Source organism: Callorhinus ursinus, unplaced genomic scaffold, assembly GCF_003265705.2.
Source record: "Callorhinus ursinus isolate GAN/ISIS: 27379988/994484 unplaced genomic scaffold, GSC_fseal_2.0 scaffold67, whole genome shotgun sequence".
NCBI classification, from domain to species: domain Eukaryota; kingdom Metazoa; phylum Chordata; class Mammalia; order Carnivora; family Otariidae; genus Callorhinus; species Callorhinus ursinus.
This window is the reverse complement of record NW_027397129.1, coordinates 115,973-141,793: the sequence shown is the minus strand read 5'-3', so window position 1 is coordinate 141,793 and position 25,821 is coordinate 115,973. Positions and strand designations below refer to the sequence as shown.

At 36.0% G+C, this 25,821-nt stretch overlaps 2 protein-coding genes across 4 annotated transcripts in view; one reads left to right on the top strand and one right to left on the bottom strand.

Moving 5' to 3' along the window:
• Nucleotides 1-23,307, bottom strand: part of FAM133A (family with sequence similarity 133 member A) — a 65,840-nt gene extending 42,533 nt beyond the window's left edge. The window contains exons 1-2 of one of the 3 annotated variants that reach the window (XM_073885912.1): nt 23,179-23,307; nt 21,873-21,941 (exon numbers count right to left, since the gene is read on the bottom strand). The gene's annotated coding sequence lies outside the window, so the exon portion shown is untranslated. Of the gene's footprint in view, nt 1-21,872; nt 21,942-22,567; nt 22,587-22,719; nt 22,806-23,178 lie in introns of those variants that run through there. The other 2 variants (XM_073885911.1, XM_073885913.1) reach the window with 2 other exon arrangements.
• Nucleotides 22,964-25,539, top strand: NAP1L3 (nucleosome assembly protein 1 like 3). Its single transcript, XM_025886908.2, has one exon. It carries the CDS (start codon nt 23,312-23,314, stop codon nt 24,722-24,724), a length of 1,413 nt encoding a protein of 470 aa, XP_025742693.1. The 5' UTR covers nt 22,964-23,311; the 3' UTR covers nt 24,725-25,539.
• The last annotated feature ends 282 nt before the right edge of the window (nt 25,540-25,821 follow it).

The following is a 25,821-nucleotide window of genomic DNA, read 5'->3' as shown; positions in this document are numbered from 1 at the left end:
CACCACTGCTATTCAACATAGTATTAGAAGTCCTAGCCCCAGCAATCAGACAACAACGAAAAAAAGGCATCTGAATCATCAAAGAAGTCAAACTCTCACTCGTTCCAGATGATATGATCCTTTATGTGGAAAACCCAAAAGACTCCACCCCAAAACTGCTAGAACTCATACAGGAATTCAGTAAAGTGGCAGGATATAAAATCAATGCACAGAAATCAGTGGCATGCCTATACAGCAACAACAAGACAGAAGAAAGAGAAATTAAGGAGTCGATCCCATTTACAACTGCACCCAAAACCATAAGATACCTAGGAATAAATCTAACCAAAGAGGCAAAGAATCTGTACTCAGAAAACTATAAAATACTCATGAAAGTAATTGAGGAAGACACAAAGAAATGGAAAACGTGCCATGCTCATGGATTGGAAGAACAAATATTGTAACGATGTCAATGATACCTAGAGCAATCTACACATTTAATGCAATCCCTATCAGAATACCATCCACTCTTTTCAAAGAAATGGAAGAAATAATCCTAAAATTTGTATGGAATCAGAAAAGACCTCAAATAGCCAGAAGAATGTTGAAAAAGAAAAGCAAAGCTGGCAGCACCACAATTCCAGACTTCCAGCTCTATTACAAAGCTGTCATCATCAAGACAGTATGGTACTGGCACAAAAACAGACACATAGATCAATGGAACAGAATAGAGAGCCCAGAAATGGACCCTCACCTCTATGGTCAACTCATCTTCGACAAAGCAGGAAAGAATGTCCAATGGAAAAAAGACAGTCTCTTCAACAAATGGTGTTGGGGAAATTGGACAGCTACATGCAGAAGAATGAAACTAGACCATTTCCTTACACCACACACAAAAATAGACTCAAAATGGTTGAAAGACCTAAATGTGAGACAGGAGTCCATCAAAATCCTAAAGGAGAACACAGGCAGCAACCTCTTGACCTCAGCCGCAGCAACTTCTTCCTAGAAACATCGCCAAAGGGAAGGGAAGCAAGGGCAAAAATGAAGTATTGGGACTTCATCAAGATAAAAATCTTTTGCACAGCAAAAGAAACAGTCAACAAAACCGCAAGACAACTGAAAGAATGGGAGAAGATATTTGCAAACGACATATCAGAAAAAGGGCTAGTATCCAAAATCTATAAAGAACTTATCAAACTCAACACCCAAAGAGCAAATGATCCAATCAAGAAATGGGCAGAAGACATGAACAGACATTTTCCCAAAGAAGATATCCAAATGGCCAACAGACACATGAAAAAGTGCTCAACATCACTCAGCATCAGGGAAATCCAAATCAAAACCTCAATGAGATACCACCTCACACCAGTTAGAATGGCTAAAATTAACAAGTCAGGGAATGACAGATGTCGGCAGGGATGCGGAGAAAGGGGAACCCTCCTACACTGTCGGTGGGAATGCAAGCTGGTGTAGCCACTCTGGAAAACAGTATGGAGGTTCCTCAAAAAGTTGAAAATAGAGCTGCCCTATGACCCAGCAACTGCACTACTGGGTATTTACCCCAAAGATTCAAATGTAGTGATCCGAAGGGGTATGTGCACCCTGATGTTTATAGCAGCAATGTCCACAATAGCCAAGCAATAGAAAGAGCCAAGATGTCCATCAACAGATAATTGGAGAAAGAAGAAGTGGTATATTATGCAGCCATCAAAAGGAATGAAATTGTGCCATTTGCAACGATGTGGATGGAACTGGACGGTATTATGCTGAGTGAAATTAGTCAATCACAGAAAGGCATGTATCATATGATCTCAGTGATGGAGGAATTCTTAATCTCAGGAAACAAACTGAGGGTTGCTAGAGTGGTGGGGGGTGGGAGGAATGGGGTGGCTGGGTGATAGACACTGGGGAGGGTATGTGCTATGGTGAGCGTTGTGAATTAAGACTGTTGAATCATAGATCTGTATCTCTGAAATAAATAATACATTATATGTTAAAAAAAAAAAGAAGATAGTAGGAAGGGAGAAATGAAGTGGGGGAAATCAGAGGGAGAGACGAACCATGAGAGCCTATGGACTCTGGGAAACAAACTCAGGGTTCTAGAGGGGAGCGGGTGAGGGGATGGGTTAACCTGGTGATTGGTATTAAAGAGGGTACATACTGAAGGAAGCATTGTGTGTTATACACAAACAATGAATCATGGAACACTACATAAAAAATTAATGATGTAACGTATGATGATTAACATTACATAATAAAAAAAATACACTCTTACCACATGATTTAGCAACTGTGCTCCTTGGTATATATCTTGAAAAAGTTGATAATTTATGTCTGCAGAGATACCTGCACATAGACATTTATAGCAGCTTTATTTATAACTGGAAAAACTTGGAAGCAACAAAGATATTCTTCAGTATGTGAATGGGTAAATAAAGTGTGGTACATCCAGATATTGGACTACTCAGCACTAAAAAGAAATAAGCTATCAAGGGATGAAAAGACATGAAGGAAATGTGAATTCATAGTACTAAGGGAAATAAGCCAATCTGAAAAGGCTATATGCTGTATAATCCTAACTATATGGCATTCTGAGAAAGGAAAAACTATGGAGATAGTAAAAATATTAGTGGTTTCCAGTGGTGGGGAGATGAAAAGGCAGAGCGGAAAGGATTTTATGGGCAGTGAAAATACAGTGGCAGTGGATACATGTCATTATACATTTGTTCAAACCCATAAACATTAAGAGAAAACCCTAAGGTAAACTATAGACTTTGTATAATTATGATGTGTCAGTATAGGTTCATCCTTGGTTAAAAAAAGGAAAAATCTGGTGAGTGATGTAGATAATGGGGGAGGCTGTGCAGGTGTGGAGGGTAGAGGGTATATGTGAAATCTCTGTACCTCCCTTGCAATTTTGTTGTAAGGCTAAAATTGCTCTAAAAAATTAGTCTTAAAAAGACATTCCAAACAAAATTACTATAAATCATAAACATGCTATATCATCTTTCTCAAAAGATGTTCAACCATATTGGCATTTCCATCTTTTGGCATATCTACTCCTGTTTCTTTCCATCCTTTCTTCACCTTCTAAAGATAATGAGATAAACCCTGTTCTGCCAACCCAGTGCAATTATTTTACATGGACACTCATTCTTTCCCCTCAAAATAACCCCTATATTTTTTAAAAGGTCTAAAATATAGTGTTATTTTTAATAAATAACCAACATGGAATTTAAATGAAGATTAAATTTATAATCCATTTATCTAATTATTTGTTCTGTCTTTGTTCAGGCCTTATAAATTGTTGTTACTTCAAAGTTATAAGAACTTGTTATGAAACCTTTATAAAAAGCATTAGTTATAAAAAGTAATGACAGTAAAATCGGTGCTACAATTCATGGATATGTGCTGAATTGAGAAGAGCCTTGGACTTAGAAAAAAGTTCTAATGCTCCATCTCACATATATTAATTATATGAACAGAATGGTCTTTTAGCCTCTGTGAGTCCAGCTTTCACTTCAATAAAATGAGAAAAGCTGTCTCTATTTTATGAGTTTTGGTGAAAATCAAATAAGGTACTATATGTGAACATACTTCAAAAAGATAAATGTGTCAGGCTGATGTAATTTCATATTGTTAGAACTGTTAGTATTAAGAATTATCATGATATCATGAGGGCATAGTGGGAGGACCTATATCCATATTTAACAAAAATTTCAAAGAAAATTTTGAAATTAAATAATATATATCTGAGTGACATTAACACACACACAATCACAAGCTTTTAGGAGGGTCCTATAAATAACACAGTTTGCTTTGCAAATGCTGTGCACCAAGTATGCCCTACTTGCATACATATTACTCTTTACTATTTTCTCTGTTCAGTCTATCTTCCACACTACCAATTCTAGTTACCTTCCTTAAAAAAAAAATCTAATTCAGTCACTCCCTAATATTTATTTAATTACATTTGAATTCCCTAGTTTGGCAAAAAGATCCTGGCCTTCATCTACTTCTCTAACCTCATCTTCCCTTAACCCCCTTCCTCTTATTCTCTCTCTTCCTCCATATATCACTGAGATCCTTATGCTTTAGTCACAAAAGGTAGCTTACTATTCTTCAAATATTCCAAGAACTTTCCTAACTCTTTGACTTTAAACAAATATGTTTCCTTTGCCTAGGGTAATTTTCCTTTAATTCCTGACTTTCCAGATCCTTTAGAAAGAAATAATTTCTTTGTCTCTTATATTCTTATTGCATGTTCATTCATTCATTCATATTATATTTATTGAGTGCTAACTATGTGCCCAGCACCATGCTAGGAAGTGCTGGTGACATTGTAATACAATTATGGTCTCTAAACTCATAGATTTTAGAAATGCTCATAGTAAATAAATAATCCACAAATAACTACATAACTAAAACTGTAATAGTTCTATAAAGAAAATGTATAGTGTTTGAAGCACATAATTAATACTTAGTCTACAGGATCAGGGAAGATCTCTCTTCGAAAGTAGGATTTAAAAGAAGACCTGAGGGGCACCTGGGTGGCTCAGTCATTAAGCGTCTGCCTTCGGCTGCGGTCATGAGCCCAGGGTCCTGAGATCAAGCCCTGCACTGGGCTCCCTGCTCCGCAGGAAGCCTGCTTCTCCCTCTCCCACTCCCCCTGCTTGTGTTCCCTCTCTCGCTCTCTCGCTGGGTCTCTCTCTGTCAAATAAATAAATAAAATCTGTAAAACAAATAAAGAAACAAATAAATAAATAAAAATAAAATAAGACCTGAAAGATGAATAGTCTTTAGTCAGGTAGAGTGGATAGGGTTCTGTTCAAGGCAGAAAGAAAAACATATATGAAGGTACTGAAATAGGAATTAGCTTGGCTCCTTCAAGAAACATTAGGACAATATGACAGGAAGGTAATGATCAATGATTATGGTGGCATGGGATGATGCTGGAGAAGTGGGCAGGAACAAAATCATAAAGGACCTTGTGGGCAATATTAAAGATTGAACTTTTTCTAAAAGACCATGGGAAGAGTTTAGAATAAAAGAGAAAGAGAGACATATTCAAATTTGTATTTTAGAAAAATCATTCTAACATATGAATAATAGATAGGAGGTAAGTAAGATTGGATGCAAAAGAAGTGTTAATCTAGGTAAGAAATATGATGTTTACTTGGGCTAGGTTGGGGCTAGGATGCCGTGGCTCTTAATTACACCCTTAATTGAGCATATTGTATGCCAAGTGGGGAGCTACTGAAAATTTTCCTTTTTTCTTTTAGATTTTATTTATTTATTTGTCAGAGATAGAGAGAGAGAGAGAGAGAGAGAGAGAGAGAGAGAGAGCAAGTGCACAAGCAGAGGGAGCATCAGGCAGAGGAAGAAGTAGGCTCCCTGATGAGCAAGGAGCCCCATGTGGCTCTTGATCCCAGGACTCTGGGATCACGACCTGAGCCAAAGGCAGACGCTTAACCACTGAGCCACCCAGGCATCCTGCCACTGAAAATTCTAAATTGGAAAGTGATGTGATTATACTTTCATCTTTAAAAGATCGTTTTGCCCGTTGTGTAAAGAAATAATATTAGTGGGCTAAGAAGGAATGCAGGGTGATGAGTTAGGCAGTAGTCCAGGTATGATAGTTTAGAATGCAGTAGTGGTAGTAGATGATGATGGTCTGGACTAGGATGTTGGAACTAGAGTAGGAGACAAATGGGAAGTTAAGAGATACTATTTTGGAGGTAGAACTAAGAGGACTCGGGGACTGATTAGATATGAGGTAAGGGAGAAAAAGGAATCAAAAATGACTACCAAATATCTAGAACTTGGTAGAGAGAGGTACCATTTATTGAGATGGGGCTCACTAAAGAAAATAAGTGGCAAACGGTGGGTGAGCAAATTCATTTTTGCACATGTTAATTTTGAGATGCCTGCTAGATATCCAAGTAGAGATTTTGAATAAACAGTTGATTATATGCACCCGGGGTTCAAAAAAGATGCACATTTGGCTGTCTACTTTATACTTCAATTAGTTTAGACTCTGATACTCATGGAGAATTTCAGTAGGGTAGCAATAATTATTTATTCATTTATTATTTCCTGTGGGATTAAACATATATAAAAGAGCTAACTAAGATGGCAGCAATAGTAGGAGGATCCTAGGCTGATCTGGTACCTCAAACACAACTAGATAACTATCAAATCATCTGAATACCTAAGAAATCAACCTGAGACTGACAGAACAAACTCCACAACTAGAGGGAGAGAAGAGGCTGCATCAAGGAAGGTAGGAAGTGGAGTGACATGGTTTGGAGGAGAACCGGGATTGCAGGTGTTGTGGAGGGGAGGGAGCCCTGGTTGCAGAGAAAGGCAAGAGAGAGAGGAGTGCACAGGGAAATACACAAGGAGAACGCTTCACTAAAGCTACTGGTTGGGAAAATGAGAGGGTCTGACTTTTGTGAGGTTTTGCAACCAGCGGGGCTCAAAGACTGGAGTTTTAAAGGTCTGTGGACTTGGCTGGGATAGAGAACTGAAGAGAAGGCAGGCAAACAACCCGTGGCATACAGCGAGATAGGAGGATCGTATGGTGCACTGGGGAGAGACTGTTCCCTCTTCTTGGAGCACTTCTGTGAAAGGTGGTATTCACAGAGATGCTTCTCCAGGGACAAAAGAGCCAGGGGGAGCCATTTTGCTCCCCTGCCACTCAACTTAAGCAACAGAGACACCTGCTGAGGGCTTCTCACGCTGATACTGGCTGTTTAGCCCGCTTGCCTCAAATCCCACACCCCTGCATTCTGGCACAACTGCCTATCTCTGTCAAACCTGCATCCATCCCAGTGCAGTAAGACCCTCCCCTAGAAGACCAGTGCAGGCCTCTGCCACAGGATGTCCCTAAGGTTTGGAGTTTTAAAAGGCAGCAGGCTTGGCTGGGATAGAGGCCAAAGTGCACCTCACTGCTCTAGGCAGGCAAGCAACCTGGAGACAGACAGCTTAAAAACAGAGATCTGAAAAATGCTTGAGTCATATAACGGGAGATTATTTTCTCCTCTGGGAGTGCTTACCTGAGAGCATTAGCCACAGGGACCACTCTCTGGGGACAAAGGAGCTGGCTGGCACCATTTCCACCCCCCACCCCTCAGCATAAACCAGGTTCAGTAAGTGGCACAGAACTTAACACTGGCTGCCTAATCTGCTTACCCCCTGCTGGTATTGCTTTTTTCTGGCAAGTGTGCCTAAGTCCCAGTGAGCCCCTTCACCGGAAGAACAGCAGAAACCATAGGATGTGCCATGTCTCCCAGACAGAGAGCTCTGCAGGACATCAGTTCTAGTGGAAGTAGCATCAGGTCTCACTTAACAAACAGATCAGAATACACCTGGTTAAAACTGGCCATACTCTGGCCAAGGTCCAAACACTGCACACTGCATGCAAGGAGAAATGCTGCAGACAAATGACCTGAAGAAACAGAGAAGCCAATACACAGCAGCAGAGTGACCACAAGGACGGGAGGAACAGAGGAACAAATTAGCGATACAGAAGCTAGAATAATGGAAAATATTGATGCTGAACAAAAGAGAGAAAGAAAAATTAGGCAACATGAGAATAGATGTAGGGAATTCAGTGACTCCATCAAACAATATTTCTATCATAGGAGTCCTAGAAGAAGAGAGAGAAAAGGGGGCAGAAGGTTTATTTGAGGATATAATAGCTAAAAACTTCCCTAATCTGGGGAAGGAAACAGATATCCAAATCCAGGAGGCACAGAGAACTCCGATCAAAATCAACAAAAAGAGGCCAATGCCAGGACATATTTTAGTTAAACTGGCAAAATACAATGATAAAGAAAAAATCCTAAAAGCAGCAGGACAAAAGAGTTGTAAGATATAAAATCAATTTACAGAAATCTATTACATTTATATACACCAATAGTGAAGCAGCAGAAAGAAAAATCAAGGAATCAATCAGATTTATAATTGCACTGAAAACCATAAGATACCTAAGCATAAACCTAACCAAAGAGGTAAAAGATCTGTACTCTGAAAACTGTAGAACATTCATGAAAGGAATTGAGGAATCAAAGAAATGGAAAAATGTTCTATGCTAATTGGATTGGAAGAACAAATACTGTTAAAATGTCTATATTGTCCAAGGCAATATACACATTCAAAGCAATCCCTATCAAATTAAAGAAGTAACAACTGACATCAAAAAAGTACAAAGGATTATAAGAGAATACTAGTATGCCAACAAATTGGACAACCTGGAAGAAATGGATAAATTCCTTGTAACATATAAATTACTAAAACTGAAACAGGAATAGAAAACTTGAACAGACTGATAACCAGCAAATAAATTGAATCAGTAATCAAAAATCTCCCAACAATCAAAAGTCCAGGGCCAGATGGCTTCACAGGGGAATTCTACCAAACATTCAAAGAAGAAGAGTTAATACCTATCCTCCTTAAACTATTCCAAAAAATGGAAGAGAAAGGAAAGCTTCCAAATACATTCTATGAGGCCAGCATTACCTTGATACCAAAACCAGGCATATACCACAAAAAAGAAAATTAAGGCCAATATGCCTGATAAACATACATTCCAAAATCCTCAAAAAAATGTTGGCAAATCAAATCCAACAATACATTAAAAGGATTATTCACCATGATCAAGGGAGATTTATTCTGGGTATGCAAGGATGGTTCAATATTCACAAATCAATCACAAACATCAACAAAACAAAGGATAAAATCATATGCTCAGCTAAGTAGATGCAGAAAAAGCATTGGACAAAATACCGCACCCATTCATGATAAAAACTCTTATCAAAGTGTGTTCAGAGGGAACATACCTCAACATAATAAAGCTGTATATAAAAAACTCACCACTAATATCACTGGTGAAACTGAGAGCTTTTCCTTTAATTTCAGGAACTAAACAAGGATGCCCACTATTGCCACTTTATTCACCCTAGTATCAGAAATCTTAGTCACAGCAATCATACAAGAAAAAGAAATTAGAGGCATTCATATCAGGGAAAAAAGAAGATAAAATGTCACTATTTGTGCATGACATGATACTATACATAGAACATCCTACAGAGTCATCAAAAAACTACTTAAAGTGATAAATGAATTCAGTAAAGTTGTAGGATACAAAGTTAATACCCAGAAATCAGTAGGTTTTTATACACTAATAATGAAGTAGCAGAAAGAGAAATTAAGGAAACAACTCCATTTTCAATTGCATCAAAAACAAAATCCCTAGGAATAAAGGAGGTCAAAGACCTGTACTCTGAAAAATATAAAGCACCAATGAAAGTAATTAAGGACAATAAAAACAAGTGGAAAGATATTCCATGCTCATGGTTTGGAAGCATTAATATTGTTAAAATGTCCCTACTACCAAAAGAAACCTATAGTCTCAATGCAATCCCTATCGAAATACCAACAGCATCTTTCACAAAACAATAATATTAAATTTGTATAAAACTACAAAGGACCCTAAACTGCCAAAGCAATCTTGAGAAAGAAAAACAATCTGAAACACAATTTCAGATTTCAAGTTAAACTTCAAAGCTGTAATAATCAAAACAATATGGCATCAGTACAAAACTAGACACATAGATCAATGGAACAGGATAGAGAGCCCAGAAATAAACCCACACTTATAAGGCCAATTAATGTATGACAAAAGAGGCAAGAATATACAATGAAGAAAAGACAGTCTCTTCAATAAATTGTGTTGGGAAAACTGGACAGTTACATGCAAAAGAATAAAACCGGATCACTTTCTTACACCATACACAAAAATAAACTCAAAAGGGATTAAAGACCTAAATGTGAGACCTGAAACCATAAAACTCTGAAGAGAAAATATTGACAGTAATCTCTTGGATGTCAGCCTTCGCAACATATTTATGGATATGTTTCCCCAGGCAAGGGAAACAAAAGCAAAAGTAAATGCTTTTGCACAGGGGTGCCTGGGTGGCTTAATCAGTTAAGCATCTGCCTTTGGCTTAGGTCATGATCTTGGGATCCTGGAATTGAGCCCCATGTTGGGCTCTCTGCTCAGTGGGGAGTCTGCTTCTCCCTCTCCCTCTGCCCCTCCCATGGCTCATGTTCTCTTTCTCTCACACACACACTTTCTCTCTCAAATAAATAAAATAAAATAATAAAAAAATTTTAAAAAATGCTTTTGCACAGCAAAGGAAAACATCAACAAAACAAAAAGTAATCTACTGAATGGGAGAACATATTTTCAAATAATATAGCTGATATCCAAAATATATAAAGAACTTATACAACTCAAAACCAAAAATATTGAACAATTCCATTAAAACAATGGGCCAAAAACCTGAATAGACATTTTTTCCAAAGAAGACATACAGATGGCCAACAGACACATGAAAAGATGCTCAACATAACCTGATAACTAATCATCAGGGAAATGAAAATCAAAGCCAAAATGAGAGATCACCTCACACCTGTCAGAATGGCTAAAATAAGAAAGACAAGAAATAACAAGTGTTGACGAGGCTGTGGAGCAAAAGGAATCCATATACACTGTTGGCAGGAATGAAAATTAGTACAGTCATTGTAGAAAACAGTATGGAGGTTTCTCAAAAAACTAAAAAGAGAAATACCATACGATCCAGTAATTCCACTACTGGGTATTTACCCAAAGGAAACAAAAACACTAAATTGAAAAGATATATGCACACCTATGTTTATTGCAGCATTATTTATAATAGCCAAGACATAGAAGCAACCTATATGTCCAGCAATAGACACATGGATAAGGAAGGTGTTATATGTATATACACATACACAATGGAATATTACACAGTCATAAAAGTACAAAATCCTGCCATCTGTGACAACATGGACAGACCTAGAGGGTAGTATGCTAAATAAAATTTGTCAGACTGAGAAAGACAAATAGCATATGATTTACTCATTTGTGAAATCTAAAGAAACAAAGGAATAAAAATATGCAGAATCAGAGAACTGATGTTTGCCAGAATAGAGGGGTGTGGGAGCATGGGCAGAATGGATGAAAGGAAGTGGGAGATACATACATACTTCTAGTTATGTAATGAATTAGTCATGGCAATAAAAAGCATATCGTAAGGAATATAGTCAATGATATTGTAATAGCATTTTATGGTGACTAATGGTAGCTATACTTGTGGTGAGCATAAAATATATAAACTTGATGAATCACTGTTACACACCTAAAACTAATGTAATACTGTGTGTCAACTATACTCAAATAAAAATAAAATAAAATATTTAGATTGTGAGCATAATGGAGAGGAGGGCAATGCTGCCTGATATCGTTATAGCTGTCCTAACAAAATAACATGTTTGGGAAGAAAAACAATTATGTCTAAGGGTTCAAATGCCAATCAGAATGAAGCATGAACTAGCTGAAAAATAGTGCATTTTGTAAGGCACCCATTTATGATGATACCTCAGATTAGGCTGTACAAGTGCAAGTGCTGCTCAAGCAAGAGATAGTTCCTACTTTGCAAAAGTGGTTATAAAGACAGTACTCTAGCTCTCTACATAAACCTCACTTGAGTAAATAACAACCCAAATTTTGTTCAAAATATGTTAAGCCTTGGGGTGCCTGGGTGGCTGAGTCAGTTACGTGTCTGACTCTTGATTTCAGCTCAAGTCATGACTTCTGGATCATGAGATCGAGCCCCAGATTGGGGTCTGTGCTCAGCAGGGAGTCTGCTTGAAGTTCTCTCTCCCTCTCCCTCTGTCCTTCCACTCCTCTAAAATAAATAAATAATTTTTTTAAAAATATGTTAAGCCTTATTGCTTTAAATTTTTCCATTTTTAGTTACAAAAATAATATATCCTCATTGTTTAAAAATTCAAAAAGTGCTTAAGAATAGAAAATAAAAAGTTAAAAGTTTCCCTTCCACCTAATTGTATTAATTTATTGCATATATTTTCACACATCTTTCTATGAACATGAAATCATAATATGCACACCCCATATACACATCTTTTATACATACTTTTTTTCAAGATTTATTTATTTATTTTGAGAAAGTGAGAATGAGAGAGAGAGAGAGAGAGAGAGCACATGAGAGGGGGGAGGGCCAGAGGGAGAAGCAGTTTCCTCGCTGAGCAGGGAGCCTGATGTGGGACTCGATCCTGGGACTCCAGGATCGTGACCTGAGCCAAAGGCAGTCGCCCAACCAGCTGAGTCACCCAGGCGCCCTACATACTTTTTTATATAGATGAGATCATAATGAAGATATTGTTTTGCAGTATGCCTTTTTTATTTCTCACTCTACTGTGGACATCTTTTGTACATACTGAGAACCACCTCTTTTGGCAGATGTGTTCTCAAGCTCTGGTTTCTGGCATTTTCCCAACCACTTAAATGCCTCAATAACTGCTTTTAAAACAAGCAAACAAAAAACAAAACAAAAAGAAACCCAAAATAAAACAAAATAAACACAAAACTGTACTTCCCAAGGAAAAGTATCTTTCAAATAATAAATAAATTAAGGAATTTGTTTTTTTTAATATACTACAAGAAAGAGAAATTCAATGTGACATGTAGATGATGCTCAATTCAGATAACAAGGCTCTGATAACAAAACAAAAATTAATCTGGTTCTCTCAGTAGCCTTTTTATTTTATTTTTTATTTAAATTCAATTAGCCAACATATAGTACATCATTAGTTTCAGATGTATTGTTCAATAATTCATCAGTTGCCTATAACACCCTATTGTACTGTGGTAAAAATTCAACATGAGACCTAGCCTCTTAAATTTTAAGTGTACAATACATTATTGTTGACTATAGGTACAGTGTACAATGGATCCTTAGAGCTTATTCATCTTATTTAACTGAAATTTCTGAGTAGTCATTTTTATGATATTCACTATACAATTTATTGAAAGGCAATGCCCTGATACTTTGATATATATTTACCTTCAAATGCCTATTATTTGTAAAGCAATTTTCAGATAATTATTTTCTAGAAATCTTGTCTTATGAAATAAAATGCTAATTAAAGGAGGGGTTAAATAAACACTAATTTAATATTAAATATAGATCTTCAAAAAAAAATATAGATCTTCATTAGCTTCTAGAATTTTTCTTCTGAAGATTCTACATGGTCTCCTAGCTATTAATAAAGTGTGACGTACTCCTATTTAGAAGTTGATTGCAAAAACACTAATTCTTTAAATCCTGAAAATTTAGTCAAACTAATCTAATTTGCTACATGGCAGTTGTATCAGTATATTAGACACATTTAGGGGACAATTGTTATATAAAAGTAGAATGTAATTAAAGGTTAAAAATTATTTCTACTTCAGCAGCAAGTGGGAACAGTTCTACTATCAAGAAGCCAGTTCATTAGTTCAAAAAACATACAAAATGTAAGGTAGGCTGAGTAGCCCTAAAGGAAATGAAGAGTTAAAGAACTATACTCCATTGTGTAAGTATTCCTGGAGAAGGTAAGTTTAGTAAGAAAGTTAGAATTTGCTGAGACTCACCATGGTCTAAGCTGTATTATGTTATTTAAACCTCACCATGGCTCTAGGAGGTAGGTATTATTATCTTTATTTTACAGATGAGGAACCTCAGGCAAAGGGAGTTGAGAAATTTGTCCAAGGTCACCAGAAGGTAAAAGATACAGCTTATAATTATATACACAGGTCTGATTCCAAATACTGGAGTATTTGGATTATAGAAGGGATATGATAAGTGTTTTCAGGAAGATTTTTCAAAGAACTATGTATAGCCTATATTAGAAGCTGGGAACAGCTTGGAGGTTGCTGTAAGTAGACTGAGCATGTAGTCTAATAATTTATATAATTCTGTCTTTATGTCATTTCTAACCATTCTTCCAGAGAAGGGTAGACAAATTTTAATGATGTCAGATAAGGAAATTGTGTTAATTAGAACATTTGGCTACCTCTAAACAGAGAATGCTTAGTTTTTTAGATAAACACTGGTTATAAAAGAAGACGAACCTGCTCAATATTATGATTTTGAATTATTGGTTGCATCTGGTTTAAAAGAGCCACTAAAACAAAGTAATGAATCTGGAGAATTTATGGCTCCATTTCTTGCTCCTTTCTCTGTATTAAGCAGATTTTTTGAGGATAACTAAAAGCAACAATGATTTAACTAGATACCCTGTTTATTCCTTTGTAGTTAGTCAAAAATGCAATTTTCTTGCTTCTCTTTCATTGCTGAGTTAAAGAACAGTGAAGTGTTAGTTATCATTGCCTTGAAAGTGAAACATTAGGCTTTACTACATGCTCATCATAGAATTTAATTGAAAACTCTGCCACAATGGAAAATAACTAAGGCAAGGATATTAGTTCTCACCTTGACAATAAAATGTAACTTTGGGTCACAAGGCAAATTCAACTTATTTTCTAAGTTGAAGGGAATGGTGTACATATAAAACACAGCAATTTAAGCTGATTAAATTCATTAGTCTTGCCTGTGGATCATACTTATTTAACTGGGATAGAAATCCCTACATGGCTCTTTGAATTGTATAATAATAATAGATAAAACTTACTGAGCCTTTATGCATCTGCTAAACAATTTATATAGATAATCCCCTTAATTATTATATAACAACCAATGGGGCAGTTCCTAACATTATCCTTTTTTTTTATAGATAAAGAAACTGAGAATTAGAAATGTGTGACTTGTCCAGAGTCATACAGTCAGTAAGTGAAAGAATTTAAACCCAGAGAGTCAGGCCCCAGAGCCTGTGGTGTTGCCTGAAACTCACAGGAAAGTGGATTGGATCATCATAACACATCTTCTTGGGTATCAATTTTACTCAAGGACAGGAAATCTTGTCTTACATAAAAACTAACGTCAATAATTTATAGAGTACACATCAAATATTGAAAATAAATTTGTAGTTAAAATGTATAGATTTCAAGAGAGTTTCCTGCTTTCAAAGGGTAGCTTGAGGTCATACCTTCAGGCTCCTCAAAGTACAGGTTCCTCTGCCATAAGGAATACTTAAACGGAAAAATTCCTAGGGTTCCTCTGCCATAAGGAATACTTAAACAGAAAAATTCCTAGGGTGTTTTTCATTTAATTATGGATTGGATACACTGGCATTTATTTTAAGCTCTGACTTCCCAGTGTTTGGTTGTTAACCAAATAAAGCTGTTAGGCGTGTTAGAATTACTGAAAACCATCTTGTTTGTTAAATTAGCTTTTTCTAGTATACTTTGTCAGTTAAAGCCAACACTCATGCATAAATCAGAGGAACTTGAGGACTAGTGCTCCCAAAGGTACTCACATCATAAAAACATAACTACAACCAGAGGAATGGAAGAGTGGCCATAGCTGTCACTTAAATATACCCAGATCAAGCACCTCAGTTCAAGAGTTCATTCATTTTTGTTCACTAAAGATGGTAGAGTAAGAATTTAACACCTGGAATCAAACCATCTGGTTTTACATCTGGGCTCTTCTGATTGTAAACTATGTGACCCTGGGCAAGTTATTCACTTAAAATCTTAGTGTTCTCATTGAGGACACTAAGGATGATATGAAGATAATAATTATATGAGGATAGTATGAAGATGATAATGAACCCCTCAATGGGCTCATTAAAATGAAATAGTAAAAGTATAGTACTTGGTTCATTGTCTGATACATTGAAAATGATAAAGTTAGATATTATTCAGTGACAACTATAAGTACTTACTACTTAATGCTTAGGATAATTATCCATTATTAGAGGACCTTTCTTTACTCCTTAATCTGCCCCTAAACCAAAATCATTAACATTGGTGAAAATGACTTTTTGAATACATAATAATGTTTGTAGAAGTGTTGCTTGTAGAGACAAATACTTGAAAACACACAGAATGCCCATCGAATAGAGAAGGCCTCAGTTTCCCAGTCTGTATAAGGATATTGGACTAAAGGATCTCTAAAATCCCTTCCACCTCCAACAAAGACAATACTTTCACACAGCTATTAGGTAGGCTTGAGAACACTACTCTAAGCAAAAGGGAAAAAAAAGGAAAATCTAAGGCATCTGGTGGGTATTTAAAATTAAGTTACAATGCACGGTACTCTAAATTTAACCAACACATTAAAAGTAAAAAAAAAAAAAGTTATTAATATCAAGAACAGAAGTCACTATTTAACACATTGGGAATTATTTTATTATATTTTTAGATATATGTAGTTAATTGTATGCGAATTTTATACTCTTAACCTTTATAATAGAATAAAAAATAAATGGCATCAAAAATAAACACGAGATATAAATTTGAGGTTGAGATAAAGAAGATTATATAATTTAGGACTGTCAGGAAGTTTAAAAGCTCTCAAGAAAGAAAGGAGGCTGTGTGTGGTGTAAAAATTAAAACAATACTTGGTTTGGAATTTTATTTGTGTTGTGCTGATTTTTTTTTCCTTTGAAATAACAGGAGACATTCTGTAGGCAGATAATGGCAATCAGGATAAGTGGCTATTTCACCTTAGAACTATCAAGATCTAGTACTATTAGTAATATGAAAAGTAGCAAACAATATTTAATTTTAGTTCTATGTGCCATTCTTAGCCCCATTTTAGAGAGGGAGAACAGAAGTAAGAAAAGTGAGGCAGCTTGCCCAATATCTAATGCAACTAGCAAGAGGAAAAAAAAAAAAAAACAGGATTCAAGCCCAGCAATTCTGACTCTAGAACCTATACTAAAAATCAGGTCATAATGTCTCAGTAAGGAAATCAAATGCTAAGACTTGATAATTATTGGGATTCTCCTCTTTTATACTCTAAGAAAGGGTTTTGTGAAATGCATGTATGTTGTTTGATATAAAAATGGCCATCACCTCTGAAGAGCTGTGGAACATGCATTTGTTCCCACCAGGAAGAATATTTGCAGTACCATAAGATTCGTTTTCCCCCAGAGGATGCACTAAATCAAATTAATTAAATATATATTGGTATTCTGGATAAAATTTGGCAGAGAATGTCCATTTGGGCTTTTTCTACATTGTCCAAATGTAATGCAAAATTTAGAAATAGTTATTGTAGTCATATACACATGCATGGACACTGATAACCATTTAAGTCCTTCACAATTTTGCTCCCTTTTTAGAAGAGTTAAATAAAATGCTTCCACACTTGCAATAAAAAATGTTTACTTTATTTGAGTTTTAATGTAAAAATTCTTCAAATGAGTACCATGGGCAAAATATTTTTGAATGCCCTCGTAAAAGTGTTCCTCTGCAATGTGGATTTATATTTTTGAACATGTATGCTATTTTTAAGTTGAAAACTAGCATTAGAACAAATATCCAAATTAGTAACTGATTTTCCTTCTCTGCCATTGCATTAATTATAACTGCCCTTTTAAATACCATGAAGTAAAGGTTATAATGCCATAAATGTAAATCACAAATATTTCCTTTAAAAATCAAATGTTATAGCTACATACCACATTCTATTCATTTGTGTGTACCCTTATTTTAGGAATGAGTATGGAATGAGATAATGTTGCTTTGAAACCCATAGTATGAAATAACAACCAATTATTTATAACAATTCTGTCTTTTAATCATAATTTATTAACAACTTGAAAATACTTTCTATTTACATTTTAGCGAACTGGTCTCTCTTATCAAAGGTGAGAAAAACAGGCGTTATTTGTGCTCCTGAATAAAGCTAGCTACCATTCCTGTGGCTAGGCTGTAGACAACCATACACTGGCAACTCCACAAAAATAGAAAAGCATTTGTGTTTCTTATTTTGATTTGTTTTCTAGGTTACCAGTGCTGTTATTTTCCTTTTCTCTCAGATATTTGAGAGCAGAAATGAAAGGCCAAGGATGAAGATCCAGCTACTGTAACTGTCTCCACTATAATTATAAATTCTGTTATCCCACAATTTGTTTCTCATTCCCTCCCAAAAATACCTAAGAAATGTTTACAAATTAGGCAAGTAAAATAAGTACACAATGGAACAGAATAGAGAGGCCAACACATATATGGACAACTAATTTTTGATAAAAGTACAAAGGTAATTCAGTAGAGAAAGGAAAATTTTTCAACAAATGATGCTGGGACAATTAGATACCTAATTTCAATCTATATTTTGTACCACATACAAAAATAGGTCAGATCTAAATGTGAAATCTCAGAGTATAAAACTTCTAAAAAAGCATAGAAGATCTTGGGCTAGGCAAAGATTTCTTAGAGATGACACCAAAAACATGGTTCATAAAAGAAACAAAGATGATAAATTGGACTGAATCAAAATTACAAACTTCTGTTCTCTGAAATACTATGAAAGGCACTGTTAAGAGGATAAAAAGAAAATCCATGGATTGGGAGAAAATACTTGCAGAACTTATATCTGCTAAGGACTTGTATCCACAGTATATAACAAATTCTCAAAACTCAATAGTAAGACCAGAACCCAATAGGAAAATGGGCAAAATATGAATAGACAGTTCACCAAAGAAGATATGTGGATGGTAAATCACTACAAAAAAAGATGTTTAACATCCTTAGTCATTAGGGAAATGCAAAGTAAAACCAAATGAGATACTACTGCATACCTATCAAAATGGCTAAATTTAAAAAGAATGACCATACCAAGTGTTGGTGCTCCTAGTAGGAATGCAAAATTGTACAACCACTTTGGAAAACAGTTAATTCTTAAAAAGTTAAGCATACACATAGCATGTGACTCATCAGTTTATTTATATAATATTCCAGAAAACGCAAACAAGTCTATAGAAACAGAGAGCAGATCAGTAGTTGCCTAGGCAGGCACAAGGAGAGGCATAATGAAACTTTTGAGGATGATAAAAAACTTTCATTATCTTGACTGTGGGTGATTACTTCACAGGTATAAAGATTTATTAAAACACACAGTGTGTACTTTATGTACAGCTGTATTATTGTACTTTAATAAAATTGTTTTTAAAAAGAATTAACTTGTGTATTCAGTTAAAACCTGTCTAAATGAATAACAACAAAAAAAGAAAAACATAAGTCCACAAATAAATGAAATTGCAATGCTTGGCTTCTTAAATATCTACAACAAAGAGAATGCTATAGCACTTACTGCATATTACGTATATGTGTTTGTGTAAAAGGGGTGGTAGTCAGGATTGTGTATATGTTCATAACAGAGAAGGTATAAACGGATGTCAAAGAGCCATGTTCAGCCTAAATATAACAATAGATTCTGTGTTAAGCATCATCTCATGTAGAAGTATGAACATTTGACCCCAAAAAAGAATATCATAAAATAATGAAACAGAGAACATATCACTATCCAAGTAATATAAAGATGGCCTTATGAAGAAAAATAAGCATATCATATGCTAGAACTAATACTTACAAAAATATTCACAGTAGAAAATATATGATATAATGCATAAATTAAATGCATTATATAAATAAAATACTTATTTTCTTTTAGGAAACTGCAATAATACAATTAAGTTAACTAATAGACCAAGAAAAGCCTCAAAAATGAAAATACGTTACAAGATACCTAAGGTAGTATATATGCATCAAAATTAGAGCACTGTAGTTAGAAGTCACCTATATAGTTTTTGGCTTGGGAAAAAGAAAGAACAAAAAAATCAAAATAGTTCATTAATAGCTCTGTATGAGTTTTTTTTTTTTTTACAAGTTTTTCTCTTTTTATTCTCCTTGTTTCATTCCAATTTTTTTGTTTCAGTGTGATTAAGTACTAATCCTTGAAAAGCATTGTTTAGATGACAATTAAACTGAAATTAGGTAATTTAAAATGAAAGCTGTAGTTGGGGCGCCTGGGTGGCTCAGTTGGTTAAGCGACTGCCTTCGTCTCGGGTCATGATCCTGGAGTCCCCGGATCGAGTCCCACATCGGGCTCCCTGCTCAGCGGGGAGTCTGCTTCTCCCTCTGACCCTCTTCCCTCTCGTGCTCTCTATCTCTTATTCTCTCTCTCTCAAATAAAAAAAAAATCTTTAAAATGAAAGCTGTAGTTAAGATGCATTTGTCCAATGTTATAAGTCAGAACAGATGTATTTTCTAAAGGAGTCACAGTTGTCTTAAATCAAGGCCAAAATTATTTTACCTGTAGGATTTCACCACCAATTAATTTCTTTCTTAATGCAGTGGAAAAGAAGCAAAGGGTATAAATAGGCAATGCTCAAATGGACAATAAAAATATGAAAAGACATTCAATCTCACTGCTAACCTAAGAAATACAAATACATAATGATAAGAAATTATTTTGGGGATGTTCATTAAAGATGTGGATAGTGATTACCTTTCAGTTTGTTTGTAGTTACTTTTCTTGTTTGGATTTCAATATATTATCTAACCTTTGTTCAATGCATATCATTTTCACAAAATACAATGTTATTAAAAAACAGCCATTACCTCATTAGTTGTTTGCAGAAAAATTAAGGCCAACGGATCAGAAATCAGAATTCAGAAACAGAACCAAGCAATTTAGTTAATATGGTAAATGTCATATTTCAAATAAGTGTGAGACAGAGAGATTATCAAATAAACAGTACAAAAAAATTTGCTAGCTAATAAAAATATATTTTAAAAAATATCTGACTCCCTAACTCATTGCTTACTCCAAAATACTAATTCCTGATAGTACAAAATTTAACATGTAAATGAAACCACTATAGTACTATCAAAATATAAGAGCATTTATTTCAAAAAGGATATCTATTATTTTAAATGAAAATAATAAGTTACAGAACAATATTTATGGCATAACCCCACTGATTTAAATCATTTTTTCCATAGTATACATTTTGATTAAAATTATGAAATGAAAGAATATACACTCAGTTAAGTTTTATTCATCATTATATTACCATCCTTTACCACATGTGCCTGGCACATGGCAGGCACAAAAACATATTAGTTGAATGATTAAATAAATGAACTCATGCATTATTGGTGGAACTGTAAATTGTGATAACTTTTCTGGGGAGAAGTTTGGCAATATGTGTCAAAGAATAAAATGAACACATAATTTTTTCCAGCACTCCCATTTCTAGGAATTCATCTTATGACTAATTTTCACAAATCCATATAGTAGGTATCCAGGGCTAATTTTTTCTTTTATAACAGGAAAAAAAGTGTATGCTCATGGAGAGATGGTGTGGAAAGGAGCTGCTCTACAACAGGAATTTGGTTAAATAAGTTAAGTCAAATATTTCCATGGAATATGCATCTATTTTAAATGAAGATGTTGATCATTTACCATGCAAATGTAGCCACAACTGATAAGTTAAATGAGCAGATTACAAAATATAATGTTTTACATCAAGAACAGTTTATATAAAAATGCAGGTGTGTAGATGTACAAAGAAATTTCTGGAAGGAAATGCATCAAAATGCTAACAGTGGTTATCATTTGGTTGTTAAGATTATGTATTTTTACCATCATTGGAATTTTCTGTATTTTTTCCTTAAAATGCTTATATACCTTGAAAATCAGAAATAAACAATAAAAGTAAATTTATTTACAAAATAGAAAAATGTTCCCTAACTTTTTAAAAAATATGACTAAATGACAAAGCATACAATCTATAATAAAAAGGTAACAGAGATTAATCTAATATTTCTCCTCATTTGAAGTGATAATTCATCATGTTTTATATTTTAATTTACTACTTGTATTCTATGAGCAGGTTTAGACACTGAATGTGATTAGTTAGGTTATTTTCTACATTAGTATATCAAATCACCTCTTTGGGTTTTTTTGCTTCTGCAGAAATATCAAGGTATCTTCCAACTAAGTCTTTAAAAGACTGTAATATATATCCTGTGAATTTCTATACAAATACAGATAGGTAATTCTTGTCATTCATAAAAATGGGCTAAATATGTTCCTTACCTTTAATGAAAAGTAAACACTGGTCTTTTGGGTTGTACCAAGGGAGGTGTTCTGTAGCAGAAATGAATCCTGTAAATAAAAATAACAGATACCTGTTTTTAAACTTCATTTTACAAAAGTTTATTCACGTATTACTGGATTTGTAAATCATACTTCAATGTGGCTGGAATATTAGAAGGAAATTGGTGCCAGATGACATTGTAAAGTATACCCTGACAGAGGGTGCACTTTTCATCAGCACAAATTCCCCCTCCCATTCTGCTGTTCATGGAATTGAAAACTGCTGCACAAAAGTATGGAGCAAACCGTTTGCTTTTAAATAATACTACCTAACGTTTGAATTCCCTTGTATTTCATCTACAAGGTTGTTGCAAGCATTGAGAACAGCTAGTGGCAAGGCAGCAGCAAGGTCGGGGTATATTATATGCCAGTTTAAAAAGAGAAATATAGTAAAAATGGTGTAACTGACTCACGGCAACATGGGTTCACAACCCTTGTAGATGGATATAAACCAGGCTTGCCAAACACCACAGATAGTACTTATTAAAACTGATACGTGGACGCATTATGCCTGCTTTCTAGCCCCTTCCCCCTTTGCCAATAAACGACTCCCCTTTTTCCTCCAGTGTAAAAATACACGCCCAAGAATATCTAGATAAAGAGATTTTTTAAAAAATCATCCATAATCACACTACCCAATGATGCCATTTGGAGCATTTTCATCCAATTTTTTAAAAAACAGGTTTTTGTCAAGAGGCTCCTGACAAACCAAACGGGAATTCAGGATGAGATGATGGGAGAAAGATACCCCTCTTCCCTTGTTAGGAACCATGGCTAGTATTTTTACCTCATATCTAAGCTTGTTTTTGAGTTATATAACTATAAAGATAGAATTCTGAGGGGAAATAAACGTCTTCCAAGGGTGTGTGCCTCAGCTACCAAGGAGCATCTGGGAAGGTGGGCGGAGCCTGGAGGGCGGCGGGTGCGTTTGTTATTTCATTAGGCTTAGAGCTTGTCAATCAAGCTTGCCCAGCAAATGAGGCGCGAGCTAAGGGCACACTGGGAACTAAATTAACGGCAGTTCTGACTGCAAGGGGTGGGGGTTTGCGATCTAAACCCTGAAGAGATCTTGGGGTCTTAGACTGCGCCATTAGGGCTGCGGCACGCCTCGGTCTGCCGCGGCTACAGTGAGAGGCTCTGCCACTGCCGCTCTCGCCCAGGCCTCTATTGCGGCTTCCACCTCTGCGCGGTCACGGCAGCCCAGCCCAGCCCAGCCCAGCCCCGCCCCGCCCTACGCTACTGCTACCTTCGCCGCTGCTGCAACCTCCTCAGCCCGGGCCTCCGCCGCTACCCAAGCATCCGTGAGTCATTTTCTGCCCATCTCCGAGCGCGCGGTCTCACTGGTAGTCACCACATTAAGAGGTTTGCAGGGTTGCAAAATGGCAGAAGCGGATCTTAACATGGTCTCGGAACCTGCCGCCCAAGGGGTTGCTGAAGAGAAGATGGCTAGCTCGTCTAGTGATTCTGGGGAAGAATCTGACAGCAGTAGCTCTAGCAGCAGCACTAGTTGCAGCAGCAGCAGCAGTAGCCGCAGCCGCTTATATAGAAAGAAGAGGGTATCTGGGCCTTCGCGAAGAGCACGGCGGGCTCCGTTGGGTAAAAGTTTCGTGGATCGGCTGCCTCAAGCAGTTAGAAATCGTGTGCAGGCGCTTAGAAATATTCAAGATGAATGTGACAAGGTAGACATCCTATTTTTAAAGGCAATTCACGATCTCGAAAGAAAATATGCCGAACTCAATAAGCCTCTGTACGATCGGCGATTTCAAATAATCAATGCAGAATATGAACCTGCAGAAGAAGAATATGAATGGAATTCAGAGGATGAGGTGTTCAGCAGTGATGAGGAGGTGCAGGAAGACAGTCCTAATGAAATGCCTGCCTTAGAGGGTGAGGGAGAAGACGATGACCTTAAAGAAAAACCTGAAGTAAAGGCTGAAGAAAACGAGGTTCGAAAAGAAATTCCTGGGGCAAAGGCTGAGGAAAACGCAGAGTCTAAAGATTTTCTCGGGGTAAAGCCTGAAATGAAAGAAGAGCCTAAAGTAGTCCCCCAGGCAAAGGCAGAAGATAAAGAACAGCCTAAAGCAGCAGAGGCTAAGGCAAAGGCTGCTGTAATAGAGGCTCCTAAAAGAATTCCTGAGGTCAGGCCTAAAGAAAGAGCGAATCTTAAAAGAGCTCGGAAGGGAAAGCCTAAAAAAGAAGATCCTAAAGGCATTCCTGACTACTGGCTGACTGTTTTAAAGAATGTTGACAAGCTCGGGCCCATGATTCAGAAGTATGATGCCCCCATTTTGAAGTTCTTGTCAGATATTAGCCTAAAGTTCTCAAAACCTGGTCAGCCTATAAGCTACACGTTTGAATTTTATTTTCTACCTAATCCATACTTCAGAAATGAGATGCTGACCAAGACATATATAATAAAGTCAAAACCAGATCACAATGATCCCTTTTTCTCTTGGGGATGGGAAATCCAAGATTGCAAAGGCTGTAAGATAGATTGGAGAAGAGGAAAGGATGTTACTCTGACAACCACCCAGAGTCGCACAACTGCTACCGGAGAAATTGAAATTCAGCCAAGAGTGGTTCCTAATGCATCATTCTTCAATTTCTTTAGCCCTCCTGAGATTCCTAAGATTGGAAAGCTGGAACCACGAGAAGATGCTATCCTGGATGAGGACTTTGAAATTGGTCAAATTTTACATGATAATGTCATCCTGAAATCAATCTATTACTATACAGGAGAAGTCAAAGGTACCTATGATGATGGTAAAGATTATGGAAACAGGAAATATTGAAAATAAAAAAGAGGCTGCCTGAAGGAATTTTCAAGCATCTCAAAACTCCAGGAGTGAAGCAGGTTTATATAGCCTCAGACGAGATGGGGGGGGCTGCTCTATAACCTCAACACTAGCATTCCTTAGTCTTGTGTTTTCATATTTTCTTGGTAGTCTAAAAAATTGTCTTACAGTGTCTAAGTAGCCTGTTGTAGTGTAATATTCTTCAAAATATGTAAATGCTGTCAGTTATCTAAAGCATGCTCATTTGGTGCTATGGAGTTTTGAGTTTTGTGAAGTCCTTTGTCATGTTCCTATTAGAATGTAGCTGTGAAAACTGTCATAATTGTCAATTGAGACAAATGTTTGCTTGAAAAAAAGTTCCTGAAATACCAACACAAGTGGTTTTTCTCTTCCAGCCCAGAAAACTAAATGTTTAAATCTGCTTGCACTAACTGTGCCTTCATTACTTTGCTATAGAAATACAGTACTTACATTAACTAGAACAGCTATACAGTGAAATTTGATTGCTTGAAAAAAGATCAGCATAAATTTAAGAATGTCCATCAAGACCATATACGATATGACTGAGCTTATTTATGTGACATAGTGGTCTATAAATTAAGAATAATGCAGTTATCATTTACCACTGAAGTGTTACTATGACAGTATTTTTTAAAAGTTTCCTCATCTTATACTGTGTAATTGTAAACTAACCACATTTTCTTTGTAATATGTTCTATTTTGTCTTTCACTGAGATGATCACTTTATATCACTTGATATTCTTTTCATGTTGTTCTACTGCATCCTAAAATAAATGTCAAATAAAGTGTATCATGCTATAAAAATCTAACATTTTTCCTAATTATAAAAAATGTGGGTCTTCTAGAAAAAAGTAGAAAACACTGAGGAAAAGGAAAATTAAAAAAAAAAGAATACATAACTATTATTAACATTCTGATATGTTTCCCAGATCTTAGCTCTTTGGAGGATACACATTCAAGTGATTGGAGAGAAATGGAACAGGGGAGCACGGCTAAGGGAGAGGAGAAGGGGAGTAGAGAGAGGGAGGGAAAAGGAGAAGGAATAGGGAAAGGAGGAGGGTGAGAAGGAGAGT

Excerpts from the sequence above, each read along its gene's own strand:
- NAP1L3 (XM_025886908.2), top strand. The coding sequence starts at position 23,312 with ATGGCAGAAGCGGATCTTAACATGGTCTCGGAACCTGCCGCCCAAGGG.